The 21,868-nt window shown below is 45.0% G+C and overlaps 1 protein-coding gene across 1 annotated transcript; it reads right to left on the bottom strand.

Moving 5' to 3' along the window:
• Positions 1-4,025: 4,025 nt before the first annotated feature.
• Positions 4,026-15,406, bottom strand: LOC148214036 (uncharacterized). Its single transcript, XM_088128875.1, has 7 exons — positions 15,271-15,406; positions 10,366-10,970; positions 9,942-10,056; positions 9,768-9,814; positions 8,831-8,962; positions 8,262-8,388; positions 4,026-7,374 (listed from the first exon to the last, which is right to left on the bottom strand). Exons 2-7 carry the CDS (start codon positions 10,780-10,782, stop codon positions 4,652-4,654), a joined length of 3,561 nt encoding a protein of 1,186 aa, XP_087985001.1. The 5' UTR covers positions 10,783-10,970; positions 15,271-15,406; the 3' UTR covers positions 4,026-4,651.
• Between the last annotated feature and the right edge of the window lie 6,462 nt (positions 15,407-21,868).

Here is a 21,868-nt window from a genome sequence, read left to right as displayed (position 1 = left end):
AGGAGGACCTGACCTGGGGCGCTCATATTGCAGCCTTGGTTAAGAGGGCCCAGCAGAGATTATACTACCTGAGACTTCTCAGGAAGCAACAACTGAATGAAAAACTGCTGGTGACCTTCTACCGCTGTACTATAGAGAGCATTTTGACCCACTGCACCTGTGTATGGTTTGCTAACTGCACAGTGGCAGATAGGAAAGTGCTCCAGAGCATTACCACCACTGCCCAGAGGACCACTGGTTGCCCTCTCCCCTCTTTGGAAGAACTTTACAGCTCCTGCTGCCTTAAGAAAGCTCAAGAGATTCTTAAGGACCCATCCCACCCGGGACATTCTTTTCTTGAACTATGACCATCTGGCAGACGGTACAGGATAATGAAAAAAAGGACGAATCGGCTGAAGAATAGCTTCTATCTTAGAGCTGCAACTATACTGAACTATATTGTATAGTGCAATATTGGTGTGGCATCAGGGGTTGTGCAGCGGTGAATGGAATGAAGGATGTGGTTTTTATGCTTGTTATATTTGTAAGTGCACTGGGGATGAGATGGCATTTAATCTCATTGTACGAGAAGTAAAATGACAATAAACATTACTTTGACTTTGACTTTTGCAAATTTATTTTCTTCCAGCAGTGACAGTTAGGAAAAAGAGATCAGTTTTCTCAGGAAGACCTCCACAACCTCAGAGGAGCAGTAGCTTAGAGAAGGGGGAGGGAGGTACATTTTTGCCCTATTTCTGAATTGCTGGGCTGCCCCCAGGAGTGCTTTGCATTTCAACTTTGATCAGCAATCTCCTTCCCTGCTTTGCACCAAGAATCCAGCATTGGCCGTCAAAGGGGTCTTCCTGTGTTTTCCTTTTAAACTAAAGGGGTGATGAGGAAACGTTTACTGGGTTTTATCTTTCTCCCTCAATATGGATATTACGGACAGAAGGGAAACAATGTCTATTGACTCTATCAATTCTTGTGTCAATCTCTGGAGGTTGAGTCACGGCAACTGGACTTCTTTAGTTTTTGTTGAGAGAAAAAGAAAAGAAGTCCAGTTCCGTGACTCAACCTCCAGACAATTCCACCTGGATGCCTGAGAATCCTATGTCAATGTAGATTCCTTCTCTCCAGCTTCTCAAGATCTCATTCTATGAAATTATTAGGAATGAGAAGGTATTAAAGTCTTTAGCAGTTGAAGTATATACTGATGTTTTCATCGAAGTAGAAATGCGATGAGCCGTCCATGTTTTGTCTCAGGGCTGCTGGCATTCACCCACACCCGTTCACAGCAGGAGGCCCCGCAATCTGGGGGTGTATTTCTAGAGTTATGCTGACCTCCCATGATTTGTCTTCCCTGTGGCAGTAAGAATCAGCCTAGCAGTTTCATCTTCCACTGCATGATCAGGGAAGCCAATCTTTGGAGATCTCTTGGGATATTGGCACTGGGCTTTCACACGGAAGGCCTCCCAAAGCAGCCAGTCCACCTCCTCTCTGGCCACAAATGGTTGAAGGGGAGGAGACCACTATTGGGCCAAGCCATCCTGAAGCTCCATCAACACTTTGTTGACCCCCACCTAGTCTTGCCCAATATCAAAACCTCCCCCAGGAGAGAAGCTTCGCACGCTCCATATAAGGAAGTCAGACCGTGATGCTTCCTGCTGGTGGTTGCAATGAGGAAGGTGCAGGAGCACACGGAGAGTGCCCAGCGACATCAGTGTAAATAAAAAATAACAGACTTGGCCCTACTGGGCATAGATGTACAGGGGGAGGATGCAATAGACCCTGGGCACCAAGAAGTGCTTCTCCAGCTAGGCCCAGAGAGACCTGAAGGGAGCCTCACAGGAGGAGAGAGAGTGGCGCAACTGATCCTACACAACATCCCCTCCCCTCCTGTGACTAAGAGAACCCCCTGCCCAGAGGAGAGGAAAGGAAAGGGGGAAAGACAATTCAGGGCCAGAGGAGCAAAATGTGGGTGAAGGGAGGCACCGGGCATTTGAGAGCAGGCAAATTCTGCCGTGCCAGAAAAAAATGCTTTGCATCTCCAAATAGGAGATTCCCCTACAAGAGTGGCGAAGGATTGTCCTTTTCTTCAGTGGACTTCAGTAGGAACTCATGAGGGGGATTGCAGTCACCTCAGGAGGAGTCTTCCAAGCTCCTGACTTGGGGCGTGACTCTGCTTAAAGCAAAGGTGCCTGTGCTGGCTAAAAACGCCTGCCTCTTACCCTGCCCGCTGCATTTACTGACATTTCGACTGACAGACTGGCATCACTGAACAGCAGTATAAATATTGGGTCTCCACAACTGTGCCTCATGACTGGCAAGGGACATTCCCTGTCGACACAAAGCTACTGAATGACTCTAAGATTGGTGACTATTTTCACTTTGTGAGAGGGCGGATGGGAATAATCTCTAATAATCAACCAAAACTCTAAATAGGCGTTTATTCTTGATAGGCCACGTGTCTACTGTACATACGATGGGCAGGTAACGCCCCTCAAGTGAAACTCAGGGCATCCTGCAGAGAGCTGGGCACCCTGATCGCAAAAGAAAGCTCGCAGGGGTGGACTGACCAATAGAAGAGAATATGTGCGGCTCAGGGTTGAACTGTGGAGTCCTTGGGGCTCTCTGAGCTTGGTCGTCTTCTTGCAAACGTTTCATTACCTGGCTAGGTTACATCTTCAGTGCTAGCAAGAAACGTTTCCAAGAAAACAACCAACCTCAGAGAACCCCAAAGACGCCACAGGGGTGGACTGCCCTGCATTCAACTTTCCGTCTCCTTCCTGAAGGCATGTGCTGTTTTAATTTGGTTGACAATTCCAAATTGATACAGGGAAAAAAACGGGATTTAAAAACTTTGGTTCACAACATTGGCTACAGTCAGGGCTACTTTGATTTCTCACGGCTTACCTCCTGGTTACCAAACATTGCCGGGCTGAAGACAACATTTCTGGGAATTATGGGCTTGGTGGTAATAGAAATATTTGTTTGCCGTTTTGCTCAGGGTTTACCCTCCTGCTTGGGGCATTGTAGGGGATGCTCTTCTGTTCTGAAAGCAAGATCAACACCTTTCCCCAAGGCAGGGACCCCTAAACGTGATGCAGAATGGCCAAAAATATGAATCTGAGTCACAGGATGATGTAAAGCTACAAGATTCCCTAACTGATTTTGCATAACATATTCTGTTTTTGCACAAAAAGAAAAAGGAGGGATTGTGAGAAGGAAATCAAATCTCCCCCCTCCCCCAGGTCAGCAGGAAGTCAACGCTTCCTGATTGTCTCACCCTACCATCGTTTCTCTGAACAGCAATCAAGGCATATGATCAAATTATAGTAAGAACGGGCTCACCAAAAAAGATTAAACATGTAGCAGGAAGAATTGGGAGTCCTCCACCCCAGCCCAGAATTAAATAACTAAAGACCTGGCTTGAAGGGCCAACATTCATTGAAGCCTTAATCAGATCTTAAGAAGATTTCTTCTCTGAAGGGATCTAGGTGCCAACTAGAACATGCCAGGTAAGGGAACCACAGGAAACCCGAGCGCAGGAGGGCGCCTGGCCTCAAAACACTCCCTTCTAAAGATTCTACCAATTTCACCTCTCTTGGAATCTGGGAATCACCTTTTCCAAGAATTCCTCGAGGGCCGGCATTCCTTCTCACCTTTCCAGAAACAAGAGGATCTTGTGATGAAATGGTTTGATGAAGGCCATGCTCAGGGAGGTAAGCATTTCCTTAGCCCCCAGCAGGAGCGTGGGAAGATTAAGAAGATGAGACTGGCACCACCCTAAGGAATTCATGGTGTTTTGGCTTCCTGGCGTGGGAAGTTTAGATTCAGTCTGGAGAGATTCTGTCCTGGAGGTGGAAGCTAATAAGTGCAACAGAACTGTATCTGTACTGTCTCGTGGAGTTCTTTGGGCTGAACCTGACAGATATGCCCGATAAAAGGAACTCCCGGAGAAACCGAGCATGGCTGCCCCACAGCTGATCCTCTTGTGTATCTCGCTTTCAGAAAATCAGCTCTTCTCTCTCTGCCTGCGTGTTTATTCCTGGATAGGAGACAAACCATGCCTTCTGGCATGGGGATAAATGTAAACTTAATAAACAATAAATTTCTCTTATTGGTGTGCAATAGCATTGGCCACCTAAAATAACAGTATGTTCAAAAATCCAGTTCATAATTAAAATGGTAAGTTATTTTTATTTTCAATGGTAAATTAATTTCTCTTGGGCTGCCGGTTGTGAGGGTCAGACTCAAAGAAATCTTCTTTTCCCAGGTGAGTGTACACAAATAGAAAATGTATAAACTAAATCTAGAATTTACATGGATTCTCACCGAGACAGATATGCTTATGTGAAATTAGGTCATTCCTCCTCCTGAAGCTCCTTCCAAGCTCCACACATTGATATGATTTCTCCCCCATGTGGATCCCTTTATGGGAATTCGGATGACCCTTCTGAGTAAAACACTTTCCACACTCTGTGAAGTTATATGGTTCTTCCCCTGTGTGGATCCTTTTATGGGAAGTAAGATCTCTGCTAGTAGTAAAGCTCTTTCCACACTTCATGCATTTTTATGACTTTTCCCCTGTGTGGATCCTCTTATGGGAAGTAAGATTACTGCTTTGAGTAATTAATTACTCTTTGCACACTCCATGCATTTATATGGTTTTTCACGTGTGGGTCCTTTTATGAGAAATAAGAGAATAGTTTCTGGTGAAGCTCTTTCCACACTCAGTGCACTTATATGGCTTCTCCCCTGTGTGGATCCGTCTATGGACAATAAGGTGACTGCTTCTTCTGAAGCTCTTTCCACACTCCAAGCATTCATGTGGTTTCTCCCCTGTATGGATCCTTTCATGGGAAGTACATTCACTCCTAGTACGAAAGCTCTTTTCACACTCAATGCACTTATATGGTTTCTCCCCTGTGTGGATCCTTTTATGGGACGTAAGTTCACTCCTAGTACGAAAGCTCTTTCCACACTTCATGCACTTATATGGCTTGTCCCCTGTGTGGATTGAATTATGGGCAATAAGTTGACGGCTTGTTCTGAAGCTCTTTCCACACTCCATGCATTTATACAGTTTCTCCCCTGTGTGGATCCTTTTATGGTCAATAAGGGTACTCCTCATTCTAAAGCCCTTTCCACACTCCATGCATTTATAGGGTTTCTCCCCTGTATGGATCCTTTCATGGGAAGTAAGTTGACTCTTCTCAGTAAAGCTCTTTCCACACTCCAGGCACTTATATGGCTTCTCCCCTGTGTGGATCCTTTTATGGGAAGTAAGTTTACCGCTACTAGTAAAGCTCTTTCCACACTCCATGCACTTATATGGCTTGTCCCCTGTGTGGATCCTTTTATGCTCAGTAAGCTGCCTCCTCACTCTGAAGCTCTTTCCACACTCCATGCATTCATGTGGCTTCTCCCCTGTGTGGATCCTTTTATGGTCAATAAGGTTACTCCTCATTCTGAAGTTCTTTCCACACTCCATGCATTTATAGGGTTTGTCACCTGTGTGGATCCTTTTATGGGACGTAAGTTCACTCCTAGTACGAAAGCTCTTTCCACACTTCATGCACTTATATGGCTTGTCCCCTGTGTGGATCGAATTATGGGCAATAAGTTGACGGCTTGTTCTGAAGCTCTTTCCACACTCCATGCATTTATACGGTTTCTCACCTGTGTGGATCCTTTTATGCAACGTAAGTTCACTCCTAGTACGAAAGCTCTTTTCACACTCCATGCACTTATATGGCTTCTCCCCTATGTGGAACCTTTTATGGGACGTAAGATTACTCCTAGTACGAAAGCTCTTTCCACACTCTGTGCACTTATATGGTTTCTCCCCTGTGTGGATCCTTTTATGATTTATAAGGCATGTATTATTAAAGAAGCTCTTTCCACACTCCATGCATTCATATTTCTCCCCTGTGTGGGTCGTTTTATGAGAAATAAGAGAACTGTTTGTGCTGAAGCTTTTTCCACATTCCATGCATTTATAAAGTTTCTCCCCCGTGTGGATTCTTTGATGGGAAGTAAGTTCACTCCAAGTACGAAAGCTCTTTCCACACTCCATGCACTCATGTGACTTCTCCCCTGTGTGGATTCTTTTATGATGGGAAGTAACTTCACTCCTACTACGAAAGCTCTTTCCACACTCCATGCATTGAAATGGCTTCTCCCCTGTGTGGATCCTTTTATGATTTATAAGGTATGTATTATTAGAGAAGCTCTTTCCACACTCCATGCATTTATAGGGTTTCTCACCTGTGTGGATCCTTCTATGGAAAGTAAGTTTACTTCTAGTACGAAAGCTCTTTTCACACTCAATGCACTTATATGGTTTCTCCCCTGTGTGGATCCTTTTATGATTTATAAGGCATGTATTATTAGAGAAACTCTTTCCACAGTCCATGCATTGAAATGGCTTCTCCCCTGTGTGGATCCTTTTATGGTAAGTAAGAGTACCGTTTTGATGAAAAGTCTTTCCACACTCCATGCACTTATAAAGCTTGTCCCCTGTGTGGAGAGATTTATGAGCAATAAGGTGACTGCTTTGAGTAAAGCTCTTTCCACACTCCATGCATTCATGTGGTTTCTCCCCTGAATGGATCCTTTTATGGGGAGTAAGTTGACTCCTAGTAGTAAAGCCCTTTCCACACTCCAGACACTTATATGGCTTCTCGCCTGTGTGGATTCTTTTATGGGAAGTAAGATCACCGTTTTGACAAAAAGTCTTTCCACACTCCATGCATTTATATGGTTTTTCCCCTGTGTGGGTCCTCTTATGGACAGTAAGTTGACTACTTGTCCTGAAGCTCTTTCCACACTCTACACATTTAAATGGTTTCTCCCCCGTGTGGATCCTTTTATGGGAAGTAAGTTCACTCCTACTACGAAAGCTCTTTCCACACTCCACGCACTTATATGGCTTGTCCCCTGTGTGGAGACATTTGTGACTCATAAGGGATGTATTTTGAGAGAAGCTCTTTCCACACTCCAAGGATTTATATGGTTTTCCCCCTGTGTGGATCCTTTCATGAGAAGTAAGGGACCCATTTTCACAGGAAAGAGTGAAAGTCAAATTGTGATTTTTTCTATTGTCTCTGCAGAAAGAATCTTCTCCTTTGGTTTGGGTTGGAGAGTGTTCATTTACAACTAATTGGTCTTTTAATAGTCTTACACTTTTTCCAGTATACTTTTCCTTTATTTTTCCTTGTTGGGCAAGAAAGCCTTGTGTCTCAGCATCCATGGAGCTTTCCTGATTCCAACTATTTGACTGGCTTCTCTCATGACTTTCTAGTTGCATCTCTAGTTCCTTGTCCATTCCGCCTCCATGCCTGATCATTTGGAATTTTTCACTGGGATCTTTATTCTCACACTGATGACCACCTGCAAAGGAAAAGAGAAATGAAAATGATAGCAAGGTTGGGGGAAAACATAAAACTGTAGGAGGTCATATGATTTTCCTTCTGAATTTTTGCCAAATTCCAATATCTTGCACATTTGTATCCTTACAATCACATGGTATAGAAATGATAATTTCTATACTCACGAGCCATAAAAGCATTGAAAACATCTACAGCATCCGGTTTCTTTAGAATCATTCTTATATAGTCAAACCAAACCCAGAGTCAGTGTTGAGTTCTGGAAGAATCTGGGGAAACATCGAGGGAGGCCTTAGGAGAAAACCTAACATTTATCGGAAGGCGGTCAATAACAGGAAAGACCAGTGACAACTAAATCAATTTTGAAATTTGTCCTTTCTTCCTACCCAAACTGCCTTCCGTTTGCTATTCATTTTTCTCTGGCCAAAATCAAATGGTTGCAGAGAAAACAATTCTAGAGCTCTTCTATTAACCCTACACAGCATGTTTGCAATGGAAAAACAGCACCATTTTGCCCTTAACCCCAAGGCTCAGGATAGAAATCAAAAGGAAGACAAGTGATTAACCCAACAGCCGGAATAAATGACAATCCTTCAGAGGACAGATAGGGAAACATCTGCGCCCAAAAGGATGAAATCAGTGTGATGGAGTTGAGCATCTCCTCAAGCCAAGAAGTGAGTTTCTCACTGATACCTTTAAAAAGAAATGGAAAAATCCACCAGATGAGAAATGGCAGGGGATGCATCTAAGAAGAGAGCAATTGACGTCCTTCCTTCCTTCAAGCAGGAGAAGGCCAGATCTTTTCATTCCCCCCTCCAAGAGATGAGCTGATGGCATCTAACTAGAAAATGTCTTTCCAAACTCGCTCATGGGAGAGAAGCAAACCCTTACCCAGAGAGGCCACGTTCCTATAATTTTCCAGCATGACTTCCCAATGCAGCGCTTTTTGGTGAGGATCCAGCAGAGACCGCTCCTCCTCGGAGAAATACACAGCCACCTCCTCGAAGGACACAAGACCCTCCTGAACAAGGAAAGAAAGAACAGAACAGGCCCAGGAGGATTTGCAAGATCTGTCCTATTCTTCACAAATTCCCAAAGCAAAGATATTCACTAAGTTAAATGGCAAAGCTTGGTGGGATTCCAAGGTTTAGGTGAGAAAATGGAAAGAGCCAACAGCTTTTGACTGAAGAAGTATTTCTGGCTGGCTTGATCAACTTGATTGCTTCTGCATGACTTTCAGTGCCATTCAGTGAAAGCAACCCCAATTTCCTTTTGGATCGATCCATCAAGTGATCCATGCGCCCATCTTCAAAAGACTCTCAGCGTCTTGAGAGAACCAACTGGCAGATGGGCTTCAGAAACTCCACCTATCAGTGTCTCCATTCCTTCATGTGTTTGCAATAGAAAATCGGGGGGGGGGGGCGGGGAGATTCTTTGTAGCATTTTAGCAAAGGGCTTACGGTGTCCCCAGAAGGACCAATCGTGCCCACCTCAACAACTTCATGAAAGTGCTGGGGGAGCACAGCCAGGGATTTGGGTGGGGGGCCATCAATATCCAGAGGCACACAAACTGGGTTCTTCTCCTCTTCAGACTGCAAGAAAGGTGCTAGTAGTCTGAGCCGTTGGCTGAATGGGAGACAAGAAAGCGGAGGCAATTTTCTGGGAAGGACATTTCTCAGCCTTTGCCCAGCTGGATTCTTTGGCCTCCAAATCCAGGTAGAAAACAGAGGATTAGAAACTACTTTGCAAGGCAAAAGGGCCTTGATTATATGCTCTTTCAGAACAATTTCTACTTAAAATCTTTTCTATCTGGCCACTTTCACTGGATGTTAATAGCCTGGCTCATGTCTTAATCTGATGTACTTGTATTTCATATCACTGGTTGGAAACAAGGCTTTTTAAAAATGGCAATGTGCCAATCTGAGTATTTAGTTATTTTTGAACAGGCTTGCACCATTCCAATTCAAAGAATTAAAAAAAGAATGGGTCTCTGTTTAGCAGTTGCTATGGCTTTAATAACATTATTCCTATCACTTGAGGAACTTTTTAAAAAATCAGTTATTGTAAACAAATAGTAGGAAGAGTAACTGGCAGAAGGAGTTAAGTACTGGTCTTTAAAAAAACAGATTTCCTAATTAGAATAGCAGGGAACGAATTACAAACCCTTGTATCCGAACCACAGACTTCAGAGCAGGCTAAGGTGACTGATAGCAATCTGTATCTTCCATTCCCCATTCAATGTTGCTCAAGGACAAGAAAACACCCAGGCCCAAAAAGGAGGGGGGAAAATGGAAGGAGAGAGTCCTATATACACCAGCTTGACTGCCTGAAGGAAAGGGAGAATACAAATTCAAAAGATAAATTTCCTCCTCTTACTGGAGCTGGAGGTTCAGCCACTGTTTCAGCTGCACCAGAAAGAGCAGACAACTTCGTTCGAGTCTTCCCTGTGAGGGAGACAGAATTTTAAAGTGCAGAATTAATAAAATAGGAGGAGGCATTCTAGAGAAGAGAAGACATAGAGAAGATGAGACAGCTGGGATCTCTCTGGGGAATGGGAGGGCCTTCGATTACCTCCTGAGGTGTCCTGACTTGGATCTTCCTGAGAGATCCTCCTGAAAAATAGCTCCTGATGCGGACTGGATGGATTCCTCCTTCCCTCAGGATCTCTGATGCCCACAGCGAAGGACTTGAAATAGTAGGCAGGAGAAAAGAAGAAGAATTAACAGACATCCCACAACATGAAGTGTATTGTAGTTCTCTGAACACACATTTAAAGCCTCCAGTGTCCATAAGCAAGGCTGGAAAGTGAGAAAGGAACGGCTGTCCCAAATCTATCTTCTAGAATGGATAATGCAACAATGTCCCACAAGAATTAGTGAAACATCTCCACATATTAGGAATGGCAAAGAACTCTCATGAGGAGGGCTTAAGAATTCAAATGCATGGTTTTTTCCCTTCAGACCCCTTCTGGGCTCCCAAAATGAAGGTCTCCCACCTGCAACTTGACCTGCTCCTTCTGCTCCTTCGCCTGACTCAGGAGGAAGCCTTCCACCAGGGCCACTGCCTGGGAGCTGGTCTCTGCTCCACACTCCCGCACCCAGCTCGCCATCTGCAGGGGCAGAAGGGCCTGGAACTGCTCCAGAACAACCAGGTCCACCACCTGAGCCTTTGTGTGCTTTTCTGGTCTCAACCATCGACAACAAAAGTAGTGGAGACGGCTGCAAAGTCCTCGGGAACCCTCAGCCTCCTGGTATTGGATGTTCCTAAAGTTCTGGGGCTGAACGTCTGGACGGATGGCTTCCTCCTCCAGGATTTTCTGCCCTGGTCTTGCCCAGATATCCCCACAGCTCCCAGGCTGAACAGCAGAAGGGCCTTCTCCAGTTCCCTCAGTTGCTAAGGGTTGTGTCTCCATTCTTTCTCTGTGCAATCACGGAACTCCAAAGGCGTCTGAGGAATCTTGTTGCTCTCCAAATGCCTTTTCATTCATAGGACTGTTCCTCTAGCTGCAGGAATGACCACAGCAGGCCATTCAGCCCTCTTTTCCCAAGAGAGGATTTTGTCTGTACACAAGGACCTACAAAAGGCTTCCAGGTTGTGTGTCTGAGATGGACAAGAAAAGAAATTCCAAGAATTAAAACGTGATGAATTTCACCAGTGAACAACACTCATCCCCATGGAGGGCACCATTTTTCTGAGCTGGTAGAGGACTGGGATGGCATTGAGCAGATAGGAACTGAAGGCCGGGCACCTGATTGGCATACCTGAATCTTACCTCTTGAGGGTTGCATACTACTAAGCTGCAAGAGGATGATAACAAGTGTTTATTTGTGTGTTTCTCTCTGTGTGTTGCAAAATAGGGGATTGACTTCCGTCAAGCACTTGGAATGCCCAATAAATGGATCTTGGAGCATTTTCCGTGTCTTTTTCTGAGAATGAAGGGCTGGCTTTTTAAAAACCCGTATCTACATTTCCCTACAAGCAGGATTCACATAACATGCCAAACCCCAAACAGGTTAACAAACCCCCAAAGTCCAGTTCAGATACAATGAAATGCCAGTGAAATAATTCCAACGGCCCTTAGAACCCATCGGTGAACAGTGGACTCAGCCTCAGAACAGCACACTCTACAACATTTTGGAAAACTCAATTGAAGATCTTCTTTGTTCTTTTGGAACCGTACCCACTCCAGACCAACAAATGATTTTAGAAAGATTAGATTTAATAAAAAACAGGCTACAAAACCTAAGAGGTGATGAGGTTCCCTGCTCTGCCGGGAACAACAAAGGGTCTATGATCCTTTCTCCACTGAGTCCTTCTGCGAAGCCTACCCTAATGATCCCTAAAGGCTTAAAGACCAGCCTGACTACTCCTAACCCCCAGGAGGTATTGACTGACTCAAGCTTTACAACTACGGAAGTCATACACTCTGCCTCAAAGTCCATTCCCCAAAATGGTTGCATATTCGATGATCCTTCTAATTCTCTGAATTACATCACTGAGCTGGATTGACTAAGTACTTATTCCCCCTCTGGTTCCTTGAGTGTGGTCTCTTGGAACATAGCGGGGTGGAGAAACAAAATGCATGACATGGATTTTATAAATTTTTTAACCTCTTTTGATTTTCTTCTTTTGCAGGAAACATGGTCAGTGAACCCTTTTAATTTAAATGGTTTTAGAAATTTTATTCTTCCAGCATATAAACTTTTTAGTAAGGGCTGCCACAGGGCTGGATTAGCAATTTTAGTGAATGCTAATCTTGATGCACAGATTTCATTGTTAGATTCATGTCCCCCATAGCTCAAGCACTTAGGTTGGTATTACCTTCTATGAATCTTATTATTGTTAATGTTTATCTACCCCAGGCTGCAGAAGGTGGTGACTATGTTGCCAGTTGGGACAAGTTTTTTAACTACATTTTGTTCTTAACTAAAAAGTTTCCTGCAGATCAACTTTTTATGGCTGGTGATTTTAACGCTAGAATTGGAAATAGTATTTATGACTGGTTCTCAAAGTTAGGCCCGATGATAAAGAGCTCCTACCGCCGATTCTCTGCTTACCCCGCTCATCTAGTGATGCAGCTTTTAATACCGCAGGGAGGAAGATGTTAGACCTTTGCATAATGCACAATTTGATAATCCTGAACGATTTAAGCTGCTTCCCCAACTCAAAGGGGTGCACTTTTAGCTCCACAAGGGGTCAAAGTGTTATAGATTATATGCTCTGCCCGTATAGCCTATTGCCCGATATTTCCTATTTTACTATCGAATCTCGCATTGAAAGTGACCATCTGCCTTTGACTATAGTTTTAAAATGTAACTCATCAAACCTTGCGTGCATATCGCTTTATGATAGTCATGCCTCCGATAATATCTTTAAGAGAATTAGATGGTCTGCAGCTTTAGAAAAGGATTTCCATGTTTTACTTGGATCTGAACCAATGATCAGCTTGCGAGTGGATTTAACTGACTCAGCTTCGGTTGAAGATGCTCTTTCTATCTTCTCTTGCTTAATTAGCAAATGTAGGCTAAAAGCTAAACCTGCTGAGGTAGCTGTCTCAAAATCTGCCACTTGGTTCGATCTGGAATGCCATATCCGGAAAAAGAAATTGAGATGCATATTTAAAGAATTACGCCAGGCTGGGGACTTTAGTAAAGATAATGAATTCTTAAAACATAAGGAAAGCTTCCAAGACCTTATCATTAAGAAAAAAAAATATTTTTTCAGGGTCAATGGGACCAATTGTATAGGGCTATCAAATGTAAATCTTTCTGGAAACTTACTTCGAGCAATTTCAGTGATAACTCCTCTTTTGTCACCCCTGCTATTACATCTCAGCAATGGGTGGCACACTTCTCAACACTGTATGACGCCCCTGTAGCTCCCTACAATGAGGAAGATGATTGCACTGCCTTAGATTTACCATCGTGGCCTCCGGTGAGCACAGATGAAATCACTGAATTAATTGCTGATCTAAAAATGGGAAAATCGCCTGGCCTAGATGGGCTTCCAGCTGAACTACTACTTAAAAAATATGTTGTTTGGTGGGCCCAGCCGTTGGCTTCCTTATTTACACTTATTGATCATTACGGCAAAATTCCGAACACTTGGCTCAATTCAATAATAATTCCAATTTGCAAGAAAGGTGGATTTGACCAGCCCGGTAATTTTCGTCCAATCAGCCTTTTATCTATTTTAGGCAAACTCTACGCTAAACATCTTGAACACCGCTTACTAGATTGGATGTATACAAATGATGTAATCGGGCCTGAACAGATAGGCGTCTGCAAAGGAAATTCTGCGATTGACCACTGTCTCACACTGAACTTCCTAATTGAAAAATACCTGAATTTAGGAAGGAAAAAGCTTTTTGTAGCATTTATAGATCTTAAAAGTGCTTTTGACTCAATTCCGAGGGATGTACTATGGTCTAAACTGAAGAAACAAGGAATAGACCTGTGGTTGCTGTTCCTAGTAAAGAAATACAGGCACCTCTTGCCAAGTTAAATATTCAACTAAGGGTCATTTAACAGAGAGAATACCTACGCAGAAGGGAGTTAAGCAGGGCTGTGTCCTTGCTCCTCAGCTTTTCAACCTTTTCTTGAATGACTTGGCCCACTCCCTTAGTTCAGTTAATGGTCACCCCCCCCAGTCTTGGCGGTCTTCGTACTCCATTTTTACTTTACGCCAATGATACCACAGTTCTTTCCTGCTCGAGGGTGGGCGTACGAAGATATTTGGAGGCATTTTATAATTATTGTCAAAGTAACTCACTTACTATCAATTTTTCCAAATCAAAGGTAATAATATTTGCTAAAAGATGGCATCTGGCAAGATGGTCTATGGGCAGTATAGAAAACGCCAAAGTTGAAGGTATACTATACAGGCTTCCTTTCTGAGGCAGCTCGTAGGGGCTCCTAATTGCGTCTCTGCCTAGAAACGGGTCAAAGTTTAATGGAAACTAAAGCCTGGATCTTAACAATTAAATATTGGCTCAGAATCCTATATAGAGCAGCACCTCGAAGTCTGCAATTATATCTCAAAAGAGACAAGTACATCTCGCTGTGGTCGCGACATATTACATCCAAGCTTAAGCTGATTGGGATTGCAGTTGAGGACCTCTGCCTTTCGGATGAAAGCTTTGCATTTAGCACTATTACAGAGACTTTTGGACTGAGAATACCACAAACTCAGACCAGCCCAACCTCGTGGATGCTCCCCTGCCATGCTTGGTCTAGAAAATCAACTGGGCAAGATGGCGCATTATCTCAACGATCTCGGGTTACCTTCCCAGGAAGGACCTTTTCTTGGCTAGAGGGAATGCTTTTCCCTCTAAGGTGCTCCTTGGAAGGTACAAACGCATTCCCACCCACGACAGGCTCGGTCTCTGTGGCAGCCCAGATACAATCTATCATATCATTTTCGATTGCTATTTATTTCTGTCTCTTCGGCATGATTTGCTTCTAAGACCCTTGCAGGGCAAATACCCTCTGAACGACGTGGATCCTGCGTCATCCTGGCGGTATTTGCTTTGTGATGCTATTGCTGAGATTACCCAACTTGTCGCTGAGTTCCTGGAGGAAGTGTTCAAAAGGAAATGTAAGTATTGAGTATTGTTTTCCTGCTGTCATCCTTACGATATGCTAATTCCTTGTATTTTAATGTTTGTAATGCCAATAAAGGTTTGAATTGGATGCCAGTGAAATGAGCCTGGCTTGGGATGTTCCATTTCCCTTTCTTCAGGGTTTGCTTTTAAGAGCCAAGTCACACCAGGACAGCTAGGCGGGTTCAGTCAGACAACCTGCCCGAAGCCCAAACACATCCCCCAACCTCAGGGACAGAGTCCACACAAAGCACAGGGCTTGCAGGAAGGAAGCTTAAGAGGATCTCCTGGTCCACTCACCCTCCTAAGATGCATTGAACTGCAGAGGATCCAGCCCTATTTCAGCCTGATCAGCACGTGGTGAGAATGCAGGCACAATCTCGGGCACCTCCTTCCTTGCAGGGCTTTTCTTCTTCCCTGCTGGAGATTTGCAATGCAAACTCTCCTTCCTCCCCCCCCCCCCCCCGCCTCCTCTGGATCTCTTCCCTGCAAGACTTTCCTGCAACCTTTTACCTCCTGTGAAGCTCAAAGGGTTAAAGAGATAGAACGCAGCTTCCTAGAGGCAAGAGGTAGTGATGTCACTCCTTTTCGCACCATCCTCTGTAAAGCCACCTGTGGCCATCGCCCTCCAGTGGCCCAATGCAGAAGCGCATGATGTTCCCTCTCTTTGCAGAGGGAGCCCCCTGGCGGATGCTGTGTGCAACACAGGAACTCATGCAAAAAGGGGAGAAAGCGAATTATTTCCAAGAGTCAGGAGGAAGGGGGCTGTGGTGTCCCCTGATCAGGAAGCTTTCTCCATCCAGCTGCTTTCGACAACTCTAGAACATCTCCAAGCTTCCATTTTTAACAGAGGTTCTGGAGAAAGTTGCATCCTCATTTAGAGGGAGGAGATGTTGCAAAGGAGCAGACCGGAAATGGAATTCAGCATTTTTCCTACTTAAGAGAGTAAAAATAATCCTGTCTTGATTCTGTATCCCATAAAAGAGTCAGTGGGAAACTCTGACAGGCTTTCAAGCTGCTGTCCTTGTGCCCCAGAACAACATCGCAGAGCTCCCATAGGTTTTGTAGTCTCCACTTCCTGACCTGGCTCAGCTGAAAGGGCTGACGCTCAGTTTCCGGCCGGGATACAGGATGGGGATTGCATTGGTTGCACTTATGGATGACTTATGGAGAGACCAGGATTGGGGGAGTGCAGTCCTCTTGAAACCTTATGAAAAAGGGCTCTTAGTTTCCATCATATTCACTTCTTTACCTTTGAAAACCAAAGGGATAACACAGACACGGACGTTCATGGATCTTCACACATTTCTCTCATTCAGACATCCTGGGTAGAGGCATAAAGAAAAGGGGGGGGGGTGCCCTGAACTCTGACTAGCATCCAATAGGTCATCAGGAAGATGCATTTCCCCCAATAATAAGGAGGATCCAAAACCTATGCCAATTTCAACCCATCATTTGTTACTTGCTGTATCTCTTTGTAAGGAACATGTATAAAATTGTCTTCTTTGGGCGTGGGAGGGGTCTCCTCTGCCTTAAGGAGGGCCTCAGCTGGCTCTATTGGCAAACTTTAAATCAAACTTTAAAATCTCAGCTGGTACTTTCATGTGTGATCTTCTGTTGGACTGAATCCTAATTGGGGAGAGTGAGAAACTCTCAAATTTTGGTTACAGAAATGGGGTCTCTTCCGGGATATTGTTAAGTGTCCGGGGGTCCTGAAAGGGCGGAGGCCCTTTGGGCCTGGTGACTCCTAAGGGACCCACAAAGGGAAGATCTGATGATTCCTGACTGGGAATTACCCTCGAGGTGCGCCAGAAAGGTGAGTACAATTCAGTGCTCTGGGTAGTCCGGTTCAAAGGAACGGGGTGTATGTCCATAATTTTGCCTCCTGGGGGAGACCAGGACTGCTCAGCAAATGGGGTATAGACGCCCCAATTTTGGCATGAGGTCTGAGACCAGCGACTGCCAGAGTTGAAAGCCGGTGTGCTCCGTTCACCAGGAGTGTGTCCTGTCTTGCTGCGAGTGATGGTGTGTGTGTGTGAGTGAAAGCAAGCCGGACCGACAGAGAAAAACCTAGCGCTAGGTGTACAAAAGACTTCTGGTATGGGTAGTTGTGCCAGTAAGCCACCCCCTCACAGGGGGACACCCCTTGGGTTTGTAATTAAAAATTGGCGAGCTCTGGGAGATTCCCGGCCCGGGATGATGAAAGAAAAATTAATTTATCTTTGAACAAAAATTGGCCATCTCAAAAGGAAATTTTCCCTCTGTGGCCGGAGGAGGGAAGTCTGGAGGCAGAGAACATTTGGGCACTGATTGATTGGTGCAGAGTAACTCCAGGCAAAATGCTTTGCCTCAATAATGATGAATCCAGAACGCTACTCCAGTGATGGGACTGTGCTAATAGTTCAGCAGAAACCTCTGAAACTCCATAATCCATATGGGGATGCAAGCTCTGAGGAGCCAAAAAGGATCCTTTATGGGTCTCTTGAAAGCATTTTGCCAGCATACCCCACAATCCCGACTGCACCCCCAGAAGCTCAGGCTTCTTTAACGACCCAACAATGGGACAGAGCTGGGGTAAGAGGAGAGCCGAGTGCCTCAGACACAGGGGGTTCAACAGTCTCCTCCTCCTCCTCCTCCTCCTCCCCCCCCCCGAATGTGACACAGTTACCAGTCAGGGAGACCAGGAAGGGGGGGTTTCTTCCAGTCGTATGGACAAGGAAGATTTTCCATCACCCCCAGAAGATTTTGCTTTCTCCAGGGAGGAAATAGCTATGAAGGAGGGAGGAGAAGGAGATCAAGGACCAGGGGCTAGTTCTCCGGCAGTCACCAGAAGTAAAACGGCGCTTAAGGAAAAGGAGGGACAGGAGGAGGAGGGGGATGAGAGGGGGGCAAGGCTGCTCCGTTTGAGAGAACAGGTGGTGGTGAGACCTAATGGTGAAACCACTAAAACCGATGTATAGGTACCCTTTTCCATGGCAGACCTCTTTAATTGGAAAACTCATACTCCCTCGTACTCTAATGACCCGGAACGGATGACTCAGTGGTTTAGGGTGATGTAATGCACCCATTGAATGTTCTCTTGACAGAGGCAGAGAGAACCTTAATTTGGCAGGCTGGCAAAATGTATGGGAAAGATAAACGGAAGGCTGAGGATAATCAAACTTATGTACCTGTAGAAGACATACTGAGAGACTCCAAGCCAGTTTGGGATCAGGGTCAGACTGGAGAACACCAAAGGTTTTTGTCCCACTTCCGTGAGAGCATTCTTGAGGGGCTCCGAAAGGGCTTCCCAAAACAGCTGGCTAGCCACAAGGTTGATGAGGTCTTTCAGAAAGCAGATGGAAATCCAGCCGATTATCTCGGACACATTACGCGAGCCTACTGGCAATATACAGATCTAGACCCAGAGAGTGAAGGGGCAAAAGCCATGCTTAATTCTGTACTCATTCAAAATTCAACCCCTGATATTAACAGAAGACAGAATAAGATGGATGGGGCTCTAACTGCCCCTATGCATACTTTAGTAGAAGTGGCATCTTCTGTAAAATCTTTAACCACAGACCTCGGGAGGAACAAAAGAAATGGGCAAAATACAAGAGAGCCCTCCTCGCTGCCTTGGGGCCATTGACGTAGAGGCCAAAAGAGGGGGAGGGGGAGGCAGGGCCGAGGAGGAAGGCCCTCCCCAAGAAGAGATCAGTATAGGATCTGCAAGAATAGAATAGAATAGAATAGAATAGAATAGAATAGAATAGAATAGAATAGAATAGAATAGAATAGAATAGAATAGAATAGAATAGAAATCTTTATTGTCATTGTACTACTTGTACAATGAAATTAAATGCCACCCCAGTGCAGCTTTAAAAATATAAAAATATAAAAACCATAGAAGACATAAAACACATAACACACATAAAACACATATAACACAACCTTCACATTCCATATTGCACAACCCCTGATGCTGCATTAATACTGCAGTATACGATAGAATTCAGTATAGTTGCAGCTCTAAGATAGAAGCTATTCTTCAGCCGATTCGTCCTTGTTTTCATTATCCTGTACCGTCTGCCAGATGGTCATAGTTCAAGAAAAGAATGTCCCGGGTGGGATGGGTCCTTAAGAATCTCTTGAGCTTTCTTAAGGCAGCAGGAGCTGTAAAGTTCTTCCAAAGAGGGGAGAGGGCAACCAGTGGTCCTCTGGGCAGTGGCGGTAACGCTCTGGAGCGCTTTCCTATCTGCCACTGTGCAGTTAGCAAACCATACACAGGTGCAGTAGGTCAAAATGCTCTCTCTAGTACAGCGGTAGAAGGTCACCAGCAGTTTTTCATTCAGTTGTTGCTTCCTGAGAAGTCTCAGGTAGTATAATCTCTGCTGGGCCCTCTTAACCAAGGCTGCAATATGAGCGCCCCAGGTCAGGTCCTCCTTTATGGTGACACCCAGAAACCTGAAACTGGCCACCCGCTCCACTCAGTCTCCATTGATAACCAGAGGTGAACATCTAATCTGTTCCTCCTATAGTCCACTATAAGCTCCTCTGTCTTATTGATATTAAGAGCCAAATTTATTAGACGGGGCACTGGGGTAGAGACCGCCCAGAAAAAGGAAGAGGTGCCCAGCTAGCCGTTAGAACTGAGGACAGCGCCTGACGCGGTCCCGGGGTCTTCGTTTTACCCCCTGGGGACCCCGTGGTGGAATTGATGGTGGGGGAACAGCCAGCTCAATTGTTAATAGACACCGGTGCCACATAGTCTGTTTTGACTGAAATCCCCCAAACAAAACCCACTTTATCAACAGCAAAAGGGAAAACAGTACTTGATGCCTCGAGGAAAACAGAAAGGGTGGCCTTGATGAAGTCTGGGCCCATAGAAGTAAATGGGAAAAGGCTGGAGCATCAGTTCCTTTATATGGACAAATGCCCGGCCAGTCTTTTGAGGTGAGACTTATTGATGAAATTACAAGCAAAGATTGAGTTCTCTGATGATGGTTGTACTGTCCAATTTGGGAATCCAGAGGCACGCAATTTTACTTTAACACTTAAAAGCCAGCCGTGCTCAAATGGATTAGATGAAATCATAGATCAGGTTGTCCCCTGGGTGTGGGCAGAGGGATTTCCAGGACGGGCGAAGAGAGCCACCCCAGTAAAAGTACAGTTGAAACCTGGGAGAAGCCCCGTAAGAATAAAACAATATCCCTTGAAATTGGAAACAAGGAAAGGTCTCCAGGAGATATTGAAATCTCTTATTGCAACAAATTGAGTGGCACCCTGTGAATCTGAATTTAATGCACCTATCATGGCAATTCCTGAGAAGGAAGGAAATACCACTTGGTTCTGGACCTCAGGATCATTAAGGAGTTAACACAAGACATCACCCCTGTGGTTCCTAATCCATACACGTTAGTGACCCTTATTCCAGGGACCCATGAATATTTTTCATGCCTGGATCTTAAGGATGCATTCTTTACCATTCCACTTAATGAGTCATCCTGCAGATTTTTGCCTTTAGGTGGGAAGCAATTCCTGGTTGTGAGGGACTCCCTTCTGGAAGGTATTCCTGGCGATGCCTCCCACAGGGGTGGAAGAATTCACCCACCCTCTTTGGAGAAGCTTTAAGCGCCATCCTTCGGGATTGGACTCCACCGACAGAGTGCCGAGTGATTCAGTAGGTTGATGATATTTTGCTATCTACCTTGGACAGAGATTCGTGCAAACTGGCCACGGTAAGTCTCTTAAACTTCTTGGGGTATGAAGGATTCAACGTTTCAAAAAGCAAGGCACAGATTGCACTGACTGAGATGGTTTATTTGGGATTTGCACTTTCCAAAGGACAACGACAATTAAGCCGGGAACGAAAGGAAACCGTTTGCCGGGTGGGGCTACCAGACACAAAGAGGCAGTGGAGAACTTTCTTGGGAATGACAGGGTTTTGTAGACTCTGGATCCCAAATTATTCCATAATTGCAAAACCTCTATATGAGGCTTTGAAGGGACCTGGTGAACGGGTCGAGGCAACTCCTGAAATGAAACGGGCTTTCAAAGTACTGAAAGAAAAGCTTCTTTCGGTGCCTGCCTTAGGCTTACCCGACCCTGAAAACCATATGAACTGTTTGTGCTTGAGAGGGACGGAATGGCACTGGGGGTCCTCACTCGGCGGATTGGGAGCTGGCGGAGGCCGGTTGCCTCTCTCTCGAAGCAGTTGAATCAGGTGGCAAAAGGCTGGCCGAGGTGCCTTCGAGCAGGGGCAGCCCCCATATTACTCTCTAAGGAGGTGGGGAAATTTACCCTTTGGGCCCCAATTACACTTCATGTGCCTGACGCCATCACAACGGTGTTGGAGCAGAAAGGGGGTCTGTGGATTTCAAACGCCCGGTTAGAGGAAGATCAGGCAGCCTTCCTGGATAGCCCAGAGTTACGATTGGTAACCAGTAATTGTCTTGAAACCTTATGAAAAAGGGCTCCCAGTTTCTCTCATCTTTTTCCTTACATTTGGGGAGTCAAGGGATGGCAAGGAAACTAATGTTCTTGAACCTTCACACATTCCTCTCATTTCTGTTATTGTTGAAAGACATAGGGCAGACATCCTGTCTCCTTAAGTGTCAAGGCCATAAAGATATGGGGGGAACTGACCCGAATTTATAGCCTCCAGAATACCCTTCAGCTGCTCTGGAGAGCCCTCTGCACTCCAGGAAACCATAAGTATCAGAAGACCAAAGGGGGGTGCCCTGAACTTTGACTGGCAACCAATGGGTCATCGAGGAGATAGGTTTCCCCCAATAATAAGGAGCATCCCAAATTTATGCCAGTTGTAGCCAATCAATTTGTTAATTGCTGTATCTCTGTGTAAGAAATGTGTATAAAATCTTCTTTGAATGTGATCGGGGTACTCCTCTGCCTTAAGGGG

This window comes from Python bivittatus, unplaced genomic scaffold (genome assembly GCF_059951505.1).
Source record: "Python bivittatus isolate LINGU-HERP-01145 unplaced genomic scaffold, Pbiv_v1 ctg000820_np1212, whole genome shotgun sequence".
NCBI lineage: Eukaryota > Metazoa > Chordata > Lepidosauria > Squamata > Pythonidae > Python > Python bivittatus.
This window is presented reverse-complemented; position numbering and strand designations above follow the sequence as displayed.

Coding starts and splice junctions, on each gene's coding strand:
- LOC148214036 (XM_088128875.1), bottom strand. CDS start 10,782: ATGGAGACACAACCCTTAGCAACTGAGGGAACTGGAGAAGGCCCTTCT. Junction 10,057..10,365: donor AGGAGCAGGTCAAGTTGCAG/GTGGGAGACCTT, acceptor TACTATTTCAAG/TCCTTCGCTGTGGGCATCAG. Junction 7,375..8,261: donor TAGGAACGTGGCCTCTCTGG/GTAAGGGTTTGC, acceptor TTTCCTTTGCAG/GTGGTCATCAGTGTGAGAAT.